We start from the raw sequence: 11,570 nt of genomic DNA on the forward strand, positions 1-11,570 counted from the left end.
TAGTATATTTTCATACATACAGAATGTTTATTGTCTAATAAATATACGTAACTCCTCTCATGAGCAAATGAAGTGAGTAATTAAAAAAATTCTGTAGCGTTTTCAATTTTTGCAATGATTAATGAGAAACTTATAAATAAATATCTGCGAATCAAAACGTACATTTACGCCCTTTAGCGCCCTTTTGTTCCTTCTCGTTGAATCTCGCAAATATCCATTCGCAGATCTTTATTATTAATTTTAATTTATTAATTAATTATCAGTAAATCGTAAAGAGACAGAACTTACAAGATGCAGAACTTTTTATCATAGTTTAACACTTGCTTTTTTTTATCTTTAAAGGATGTAATTATATATAATATGTAATAATAGTCTAAATATCCTGTATAACATGTTCATATACTCGTATGTATATTTATACTATATACTACATATTTTTTAAATTTACTTTTTATTAGAAAAAATATCGTATCATTCGGTATTGATAAAACGGTGGTTGAGTTACGGAAATATTTAAGATATTCTACAAATCGATAAGCTTGAATCGCAACGGTGATTTCACCGTATTTACAATTTTGCTCTCGTGTTCAAGTGGTCCATAATGCCATTCGATCCGAAAATTTCGTATGACCTATATATGAAACAAACACTTTTATATATTATGTTCTTTCCAATTTACGATGTATGACGAAAATAATTGGAACCCTGGTGAAAATTTTCTCAGAATTTTTCATATAATTTTTCAGAATTTCTATATAATTTTATAACTTTCTCACATTTTTTATACGAATTGGAATACTTCTCAGAAAATCTACATCTTTTCTCAGAATTTTTCATATATATTACTTATGAAATATCAGGGATGAGAAATTTCAGAATATTTCAGAATATTTCAGAATTCACTTGTATGAAAAATTTTGAGAGAAGATGTAAACTTTCCGAATATTTCTGAGTATTTCTGAAAAATGTTCCAATACGTATAAAAATTATGAGAAAAATTTTCACCAGAGAAGAATATAATACTCTCGCGATTATTCCGCATGAGAATTATCTCGAAAATTAATGAAATTGATTCAAAAATAATTCCACAGCTCATGATGCCTATTGACAAAATGATTATTAAATTCTGTGTAAAAATTGTGTTAACAAATTAAACGTTTATGCCTGGTTTATGCTTCGGTTTTAACGCTAAAATCCTAAAATTTAGCCAATGGAATACAGATTTTCGTTAAGACCAATTAAGACTGGTAGCCCTATTGGCTGAATTTTAAGATTTTAGGATTAAGACCGAAGCATAAACCAAGCATTAGCTTATTGATAGAATGAACATTATATAAAATTAATATTTCAAAAAAAATATGAGGAGATATCACAAGAAGGAGGAGAGAGAGAGAGAAAGAGAGAGAGAGAGAAGAAAAATAAAAAAGGAAATCGAGAAAATGAAAATAATAACATCTGTTTATATATATGAATATATATAAACACAGATGTAATTATTTCTACTTTAAATTACTACACACGTGTGTAACATAAAGTAGGATATGAAGAATTGTACTTTCGAATTCTTAATTTGTGGACGTAACGACCAAACGGAGTTCAGGAGATTTGTTTAGTCTTTTCAGGATTCACAATTATTAAGATATACTATTTGATGTTAGAAATTATTACAAAAATAAAAATTTACGAAAAAATTTACGATACCTTCATGAGTAACATCTCGAGCTCCATCTCAGCGAATCTTTGTCCAATACAAGCGCGAACACCATAACCGAAAGGCATGTATGCATGGGTATGCGTACTTCCATATAATAAAAATTCGGGACTATCTCGTATCCATCTTTCGGGAATATATTCCGTAGGACGCACAAAATACTTAGGATCCATCGAAAGCACTGCGTGACAAGCCATCACATTTGCCTGACGATAGAAGAAAGAAATCATGAAGAATACAATCCAATTTCATTATTTCAGAACGTATAAAATTTCATTTATAATGTTATGTAAAATAGAGAATTATAAAATGAGATTAAAAATGAGAGACTATTTGATTATGAACTAATTATAAGCTTCAAAAGATTAATAGATAACTTATATTTCCGACAAGGAACAAATATGGATCTAATATCAAACAAATAACTGTAAAAAAACTTTTCAGAGTATTGTTAATATATTCAATAGTCAATTGCTTGACTCAATATTTATACAATATTTTATGTTTGCTTACTGAAGCATCTAAATCTTATTTTCCATTTAATTTAAAGGAGTTTTAATAGAAATTTGGCACGAATATTTAAAGTTTAGATATCAATAATGAGAACAGATAATATTGAATTAAATTTGACAAAAAATCGGCTTAAAATTTTGTAAAAAAATTAAAAATTCTCTAAAGTTATTTATTATACTACAATGACATTGCTGAATTTTTTAACCAAATTTTTCAATGCATTTTATTTTTTTAATATCCCAACAAAAATATTAAAATTAATAAAATATTGACATGTCTTAAGCTATGTAATTTAGAAAAATACTAGAAAACAACGTACTCCTTTTGGTATCAAATATCCTCCTAAAGAAACATCTTTCGGCATATTTCTTAGAATGCCATTGGCGATGGGAAACAGCCGCATACATTCTTTAATACATCCCCTAACATATGGTATCTTGTCCAGAAGATCATGTGTAATAGGTGTTGTTTTCTCAGGTAACACAGACATTACTTCTTCTCGCAATTTTTCCTGTTTCTCCTTATTATTTGCGACATAGTATAGCAAAGCGCCAGCCGCATTGCTTGTCTATAAAAATATTATTTATCCTTAATTATATTTTATAAATTCTATTTTTGATACAGGTTTCTTAATTTTATATTATCTATTGCAAATTTATAAACACACACATCATGCATTATATTCCGTTTGTGTATATAAATATATATATATTTTATATATACATATTGCTTAGAACAATTGTTATGAAAAATTTGTGACTATTATCTTATATACTTATATGACTATTATATATCTTATTATTATTTGCCAGAATATTATTATATACTGAAAGTTCAATTTTATTTATAAAATATATAATTTATACAATATGTAATTAAGATTAAAATATATAATTTATACAATAATGCTATTAAGATTGTTTCTATATAATTCACAAATCAAAATTGGATTAAACTCTACATGTTTACCGTATCAGTGCTCATCAGTATATCCAAAGCCATTACAAGAGCTGTTTGTTCATCGATGTCCAAAAGTTTTTCCAGTATACTATAATCTCTATTCGTGTTGTCTCCTGATTTCGAAATATTGTTCTTAGCGTACTCAATATATTTCGCAGAAATTCTAAAAGAAATTATAAAATAAATTATATTATAAATATAAATAAATGATAGGCGAAGCAATGCTAATTACGACAATGACAAGTTGCATAGTGAAGTTTTGAAATTAATTTTCGATATATATATTTGTATAAGTTATGTGCAAGCAAAGTACAAAAACAGAAGTAAAAGATAGTAAAAATAAAACATTAGTTTGCATTCTAATAAAAAAATAGGACACACATAGGCGGTTTTTTTATAATAACTATTCACAGTTACTCATTATACGAAAATATTGAAGAAGTACGAAAATGACTAAAAGTAATAAGTTCGCAAGATTTTTGCAAGTATAATACATTCTCTAATATAATGTAACGAATATAAATTTCAATACTTACACATTAATTTGATCTAATGCACAGAATAGCTTTTCATAATTTCGTGTATGACCTTTTAATAGAGATGGCACATTTTCTATCTGATACGTAAGATCGAACATTTCCTTTATGCAATTAATCATTATTTGTGGTTCCGAATCCATGGCAAGATTAGGCTTTAAGCACCCCATTCGGTAATTCAATGCGATTGAACACATTGCTGTAAAATATACATAGAAAATAAGTTATTAACTATGATGACGTGAGTCTAGTATGTAAACAAAGTAATGTAATTATTTGTCTAACATTTAATTTTATAAACTCAATATTGTTACAAACAAAGCTTATATCGAAGAGAATTATTAAAACATTGACGGCACAAATATCTTGCAATTCTCTCGCATTCATATACACATACTTACTTTCTACACTCCACTTGTATAATTCATTCATAAAATCATCTGGCAATTCCAGCGTTTTAGGATCTCGCAATGTCGACATTTTATCCACGAACTCATTGGTTATATCGTAAATTTGTGTAGCGTGAGTTTTCACTATTTTTGGCCGCATCATATGCGGACCGACTTTCGATCGAAAATTCTTCCATGGTTCTCCCTGACTAAAAGCAGAAAAGTCATTTTTATTAAGAGAAAAAAAAGATATGTAACTTACAGGCTGACATTAGGTAGTTTGTTAAAAGATATATTAGCAGAAGAAAAAAATAAAAAAGTATTTAAAAATAGAGATTTTGTTCAATATGGATGTGTTAAAAATGTATAGAAGTTTGATTATTTATATTCTTTTCAATGGTACTACTGACCTTGTTGTGAGACCATACTGTCCCTTGTAAATGTTATCTCTGCTTTTGCGATAGTTGTGCAAGGGCTCCATGGCGATTCGCATTGGAATTTTGCCTTGCAACCGATACATACTTTTACATAATTCTGGACAAAATAGGAAGATACTTGGTTGTTCCTTTAGACCATCAAATTTGACGATATTGCCGTACTTATCATGCAGCATTCGCATAAATGTCAGAGCATTCACATTATGATATTCACCTGTATAATTTATACAAATAATTTTTACGAATGAAAAAAATCAATGAATGAGAAAAGAAAACGTATTTAAACGCTGAATATATTTGTTTCATGCAAGACAAGATAATAAATCTAACAATAAAATTATATTAAATATGTCTTCCATTAAAAATAATTTAATATTAAAAAAATTTTAGATAAATTAAGAATTAATATACAAATCAGAAAATGTAAATGAATGATAATATATGAACATTTTTCTATTTTTATTTTTATTTCAATGTATCAGAATATTAAAAAGGTTTAATAATAAGTAAAAAGGATACGTAAATAACATAAATAAACTGAGAGTCTTATTTGATCAAAGCAAATCTTAATGCTTAATAATATTTCTTTGTAAATTTATATATTAAAAATTGACAGATAATCAGTGTATAAACTGGAAAATGTACATAAATTAACGCAGAAATATTATTAGGTACTAAAATTCGCTCTGACCGAATAAGGTTTCTTTTTAAAAGTTTACATGTATCAGATACAAACAAAAAATTTAAATATGTAAAGTGACTCAAATTTATTTATTATCTGTTATGATTTTGTTGTTATTTACTTAAGTCTTTATGCGATTGAAGGACATATTAAAGTAGAAACAATATATGATAATAAAAATAAAATATCGATGCTTAGCATTATATTTAGTTCATATTGATTTATTAATTAATAATTAATCTGAAGATTCTCATTATTTATTACTTCATATATTCGAAATTGCATATCATTCGATCTTGCTTCAATTTTAGACATAAATTTGAATTTGAATAACAACGATTTTAGATATAAATTTGAATTTGAATAACAATGATTAATGATTTCATTATATCAGGCATCAATAAAATAACTCACCTATGTAAGGCAGAAATCTGAATAAATTGCCAATCAAAGGTAATGCTTTTGGACCAGGAATATCCTCGGTGGGCCGCACGTATTGCAAATTATTGCTCATGTCCTCTGTTTCATTATATCCTGTCGGATATAATGAATCTCTGATCGATCTTGTGCGAGATTGCATTTTTAATGGCAAACGCATGTTGTTGACTCCACGTATAAAAACTCTGGTCCGCGTCATACTTAATCTTTTGATTTTCTACAACATATCAATATCTACTTGTTCGATAACACTGAAGGTTTTATCATTGGTTCATATGTTCAGTATGATTAAGGCTCGGTCCCACCACATATAAAACTTTAATCTCAGTTTAATTTGCTGTTTACTCTTTCTAATTCTTATAATCAGAAAAAGATAAAAAGTAAATTGGACCGAGATAAAAATTAATCTAAGTATAGCGTTGACATTTTTATGGCAATGTACATATCATTCAAGAAATGTATATTTGGAATATCTGTTTAAATTAACAACCAGAAAAACCACAAATTCGAGGCACAAATAATTATTGAATATCAAATATTTTCTGTTATATACATTGTTATATACATTACGCTTTTGATGAACGAAGAAACAAGATTCAAATTTTGTTTCTGTATAAATATTAAAACATTAAAACATGATAAGAAAAGAATTTCGTACTCCATTTTTTTTATCCCATAATACATGGAAATTTTTTTATTTTCAATAAAATAAAGATAATTACGATATATATTATTTAATTTTACATGGTTTATATTAATTGATAGTGATGCTAATAATGTGGAAAAGCAATTTTAATCGAATATATATATATTTACTTAAAATGATATTCTTTCACCACAGACTGCTCAATTCTAAATAAGCACACATAGTATTTTGTAAATTTATGAGATAATTTTTACCAAAGTAATATACAAATGATATTGATAATAAAATATTATATAAGCATAAATCCGTAATATCATTCTTTAGAAAATTGTTGCATGTGCTCAGATTTAACAATCAATTCATGGAATATTCTAGAAAAGAAATACGTACCGTACTGGAATGTAAAATTATCTGCTCGCTTGTACTGTACGTAGTGATAATGCACTATCAGAATTAAGAGAATGTATATAACACTTGATGTAATACTGTGTCAAAGAATTTAAAAATACGAAAAAATTAAAAGAAATTGAGTAATTTTAGTATATCTTTCAATATTTTTTTTTTACAGATCTGATAGTCTTCCAACAAATGTTCCTTTCGACGTTAAGATAACTTGCTCATTGCGTACGAAACAAAAGCCAGATTATATCTGAGGATTTGTTCTTGACCTTAATGATTTTAATACCCAGTTCTTAACAATGTCTCAAATATCACAATAAATTCGTAAACATTTAATAGGTCACAAAAATAAAATCAGCAACTTATTTTTCTTTGTGTAAATACATTTTTGAAAATAGAAAATTCTATTCTTTATAATACAAGAAAAAATCGACTTTTATATCTTTCTGTCATTTTTCCTTTGCTATAATAATTTTATTTGTGTGCATCGTATCTTGTATTTTTGTAATCTCTTTTGTAAAATTACTCATTTACAGATTCAACCAACATATTAGTTCATTAATATAAAACTTTAATATTACTTTTACATGTTAATATAAAAAATTAAAGATAAAAAAGTTACTAAATCTTTTCAATTGAATTTTGTCCAGTTTTATTTCTAATAATAATGTACTTGTCTAAATTGTTGCTTCGCTATTATGTTGTCACATAAATAAATACATATATTGTAAATTTATTATATATATGCATATATATGTGTACGTATATACACACACATATATATTTTATATCTTTTACATGTATATACATATATATGTATTTATATGCATCATATATTGTACATATCACAGGAGAGAAATTTCTCAAAATATCAAGCTGTTTTACAATATAAAATAAGTTTATTATAATCTTAACGCACCTACTTAATGTAGCTAACTTGTATTGTTATCTAATAGCTCTTGTGCTCGAAAACAGTCGCTTACAATTTTCCATTTATCACCTATAGCCGTAATTAAAAAGGTTTGATTGAATGATTTTGAATTCTTCTCGTCATATTTTACTTGACCGCCGATCTTGACAAGAAATGTTAATTGGTTGGCTACCTCTGGACCTATTGTTAACATAGTACAGACACAACAATAGAAAAATTTAGTTTCGCGTATTATTAAGATAAATATTTAAATAATGAAATTAATGTACAAGCATTAAATGAGAGAATTTATTTAGATGCGACTGAGAATTTATTTATAAATTCTATCAAAATTTAAGTTATAAAAATTGAGATACAATATAATGTGCAATATTATTTAATATTTATAAACTTCTATTCGTTTGACACTTTTATAGTAAAAAAAAATACAAGTTTATTATACTTTATTTAATCACAGTGCAGTTATCGAAGATGTTACCTGTAATTGGTTGAGCATCAAGAGTATGAACAGTATGTTCTGAAGGTGGTAAATCTGTCCAGAATTTCTGTATAGTTTCTTTGCCTGTTACACCATTTCCATTCCATATCAGAGTAGCGGTATCCATATACATTCTTGAAATCAGCTAAAATTATATATATGATTATTATATTAATGTAACATAATCAAAAAAGAATATATTTGACAATGTTATTATTACTTACATATCTCCGTTTGTCTAAAGATTCATAATACAACTTTGTGAAGTCTTCTGCAGTGCGACAAGCATGATCAATTTTAGCTTTCAAGTCCTAAATAAACAGATGTAAAAATTAGAAACAAATAATTAAATATTCTAAGTATGTAAGCAGCATAATTAACTGCTTTTATAATCTCTAACTTTAATAGCAATAAAATCGTCAGGAAAATAACAGCAATTCAATTATTATTTTAATCTTTCATTACTCGTATAGGATATCAGAAATAACTCAGCCTTATAAATTCGTTAAATATATAGATGTTATTTATACACGTTATTATATTTAACACAAATTATTTCGAAATTTAAAAAATTTGTTTTTATCTCTTTATTTGAAGGATGTATAAAATAAAATATTAATCTTTATTTAATTATAAATCATCAAAAAGAACAATGAAAAATGAGATATAATGTTGGGGTGTTAAAAACACTTTGCGAGTAATTACGTTAAAAAAATCTGGAAGGAATACAGGGTTAACTATATTTTTATGAATTAGAAAGACGTAATTATCGACATATAAGACATATAGATTTAAGCGTAATCAACAAATAAAATGCATTATTCTGCAAAACATGTACTTTAGTAGTCGAACAATTTCATTTAACAATGCACAAATTGTTTTTAAAGTTTTATCTTCAATATATGAACATATTGATCGTAGTTTATATACATGCTGTAATACCTGTTCCATTTTTGATTATTATATATGCTCAAAGTTGTGCAAACTTATATTTTTAATCTATTTTTAATCTTGCATCAAACACATAAAACGCACAGAATGCAGAAACTTGACAACAGGACAATAGGACATCCTAACCTTTTTATTCCGACGAAATCTTCTGTAGGCACACTACCGCCATTATATCCATTTTATAAAAATGTGCATTACGTAGCACACCCATTTTGCGACCTTGTCGATAAAATCATAGTGCCGAAAATGGATACAGTGCGCGTCCGTGCTTATACACCCACATATTCTCAATGAATAATCTGCTGTATCTACTAAAGTTGTAGTCTATTCTATAGATCCTCGAAATAAAAAATTAAACAAAATTTACTGTGGAACACTTGAACTGTTATAATCTCGAAATATTTCATACTTCGTAATTTTTTTATAAGCGTTTACATAGGCGTACTCAGGATTTCAGCCAGAAAAGTAAAAAAAGTTATAAAACTTAGTTTATCTTTACATACAAAGATAAATTTTTTCATATTTTAATAATAAAGTTGCTTGCTATTAAGCAAATTAATCGTCAGGCGAATAAAAAGAAATTTCCAAATCCAATTTTTTATTTTTTATTTTCATCATACAATTTATTATTATTATTATTATACAATATATTGTAATAACTTATCGGTCCCGACTGCATGTATGAACTGCTCAAAATGAATAATTGATTCGCGTCGTTTAATGGTCGATTATGAATGAAACCAAAATATTCGATACATTCAAATACAAATATTCGCGCGACAGATCATATAAAATTTTATATATATATATTTTATATATATATATATATAAAATAGAGGGTGATTTTTAATCACATACATAATATGTAATATTTTGAAAATGTTAATTTTTCCTAAATAATCTAGTATAACAGCATTTCTTAGAAGACTTTTTTTTTCCTGATAGAGATAACGGGTTTAAATGAGCATGTATGACTAGAATCTGCTCGTTTTGGTCATACTGAATAAATTTTAGATTCATTATATAATCATTCTCTCTCTCTCTTTCCTCTTTGGAATTTTAATTAATTTGTTCATCATTAATATGAATTATGTACTGATGAAAAAATTTCTATTACCATAAATTTAACATAGATTTTATCTTTGTGATGCAGAATGTTATATTAATAAAATAATTTCGCAAGTATTAACATATATTTTATTTTTTTAGATATTTGTTTAAAATGTACTGTTTTTGTTGTATGTAATTAAGCGTCACCCTACGTATCCAAGGATGTCATGAACGCGAAGAGATTTTTTCTTGTATAGTATAATGAGAAAATCTCTTAGAAGCGAGACACTTCCAATTATAAAAATAATCTACAGTTTCCAAACTATCGACGAGTAGTGATGGTGTTAATAAACATACTGTTCGAATCATTTCAAGAATATTATACAATTCTGCGAATATGGAAGAAATAATTAAGAGTTCATAACAATCTTAACAACTATTAAAATCTTGAGAAGAGCTTTTGAAGATCTTAATATATTTCACAACATTTTTCTTAAATGTTTTAAAAATAAGCAACAATATTTAAAATTCTGAATATAACATTTTGAATTAATTTTAATAAAACACTGACTATATAGTTTTCTATAACTTAATCTAAACTTTAAAAAATAACATATATTCTATATGGAATGCTATAAAGTACTTCTGTTTCACACAGAGTTGGTAAAAAAAAATACTAATGTTTTTTTTTTTAAGAATAAAACGTACTGTGTTTCTTCTTAAATATGTTTTTAATGCTTCAAATATATTTTAAACAGTACTATAAAAAAAACATTTAAAACATATTAAAAACATCAATTTAGCATGTTTTAAACTGTTTAAAACACGTTTAAAACATGTTTTTTACCAACCCTGATTTCACAAGAGGTTTGAATCGTTCATGGCTTCCAAAGTTTTCGAAAATTTCAAGACTTTTGCATTGTTAAGATTATCATTTTTTTAATAAAGACAGCTTTTTTAATTCTTGCAGGACCTAAGAGATGATGCCTAAAACGATGTGAAACATCACTATAATAGAATCGCTCGAGGTAGTGGAATTGAGTACACATCACTACTAAAAGAAGCAAAACTTCGCTATATTCGCTCTTAAACAAAATAGATAAGTCAACCGCTGCTTTCGACACGTAAGTAACTTTCTGGCTTAAAAAACGCGCATCAAAAATTAAAATTAAAAAAAAACAGGAGAAAACTATATAATACGCAAGGCTGCTCCAATTTATTGCCGGCACTGAAAATACTATAGTTACGTGCACTATAGATTTTCAATACAGGCGGTCAATTTTGGAACATAGCCTACACACAGATCTGTCGCGCATCATGTTATTCGTTCGTTCGCTCGTTTACACGCATATGATCAGCCGCTTCGTTCTCGTGTGTTATCTCCGGTCGCTACGACCGCCGTTCCTGTAGCCGCCGCGTCCGCGCGAGTTGCTCTTTGTCGTCGGCGCC

The 11,570-nt window shown here is 27.0% G+C and overlaps 3 protein-coding genes across 5 annotated transcripts in view; all 3 read right to left on the minus strand.

The window, feature by feature from the left end:
* Positions 1-477: 477 nt before the first annotated feature.
* LOC108728829 (probable cytochrome P450 12b2, mitochondrial) lies at positions 478-5,931 on the minus strand. Its single transcript, XM_018457622.1, has 8 exons — positions 5,643-5,931; positions 4,520-4,760; positions 4,122-4,318; positions 3,721-3,919; positions 3,194-3,347; positions 2,544-2,792; positions 1,702-1,917; positions 478-631 (listed from the first exon to the last, which is right to left on the minus strand). The coding sequence occupies exons 1-8, from the start codon at positions 5,863-5,865 to the stop codon at positions 524-526; spliced, it is 1,587 nt and encodes a 528-aa protein (XP_018313124.1). The 5' UTR covers positions 5,866-5,931; the 3' UTR covers positions 478-523.
* Nxt1 (NTF2-related export protein 1) lies at positions 5,833-9,184 on the minus strand. 3 transcript variants are annotated; one of them, XM_018457625.1, is made up of 5 exons: positions 9,063-9,184; positions 8,345-8,431; positions 8,121-8,265; positions 7,635-7,822; positions 5,833-5,883 (listed from the first exon to the last, which is right to left on the minus strand). In XM_018457625.1, exons 1-4 carry the CDS (start codon positions 9,069-9,071, stop codon positions 7,644-7,646), a joined length of 420 nt encoding a protein of 139 aa, XP_018313127.1. In that variant the 5' UTR covers positions 9,072-9,184; the 3' UTR covers positions 5,833-5,883; positions 7,635-7,643. The 3 variants fall into 3 exon arrangements, with proteins under 3 accessions (XP_018313127.1, XP_018313126.1, XP_018313125.1); XM_018457624.1 differs by having other exon boundaries at positions 7,631-7,822; XM_018457623.1 differs by lacking the exon at positions 5,833-5,883 and having other exon boundaries at positions 7,566-7,822.
* Positions 9,185-11,001: 1,817 nt separating this feature from the next.
* Positions 11,002-11,570, minus strand: part of LOC108728724 (SOSS complex subunit B homolog) — a 2,689-nt gene continuing 2,120 nt past the window's right edge. The window contains exon 3 of the mRNA XM_018457458.1: positions 11,002-11,568. Within this exon, the coding sequence (XP_018312960.1) occupies positions 11,498-11,568 (71 nt within the window). The 3' untranslated portion in view covers positions 11,002-11,497. The remainder of the gene's footprint in view (positions 11,569-11,570) is intronic.

The sequence above is a fragment of the Mycetomoellerius zeteki genome, unplaced genomic scaffold, assembly GCF_001594055.1.
Source record: "Mycetomoellerius zeteki isolate Tzet28-1 unplaced genomic scaffold, Tzet1.0 scaffold64, whole genome shotgun sequence".
Taxonomy (NCBI): Eukaryota; Metazoa; Arthropoda; class Insecta; order Hymenoptera; family Formicidae; genus Mycetomoellerius; species Mycetomoellerius zeteki.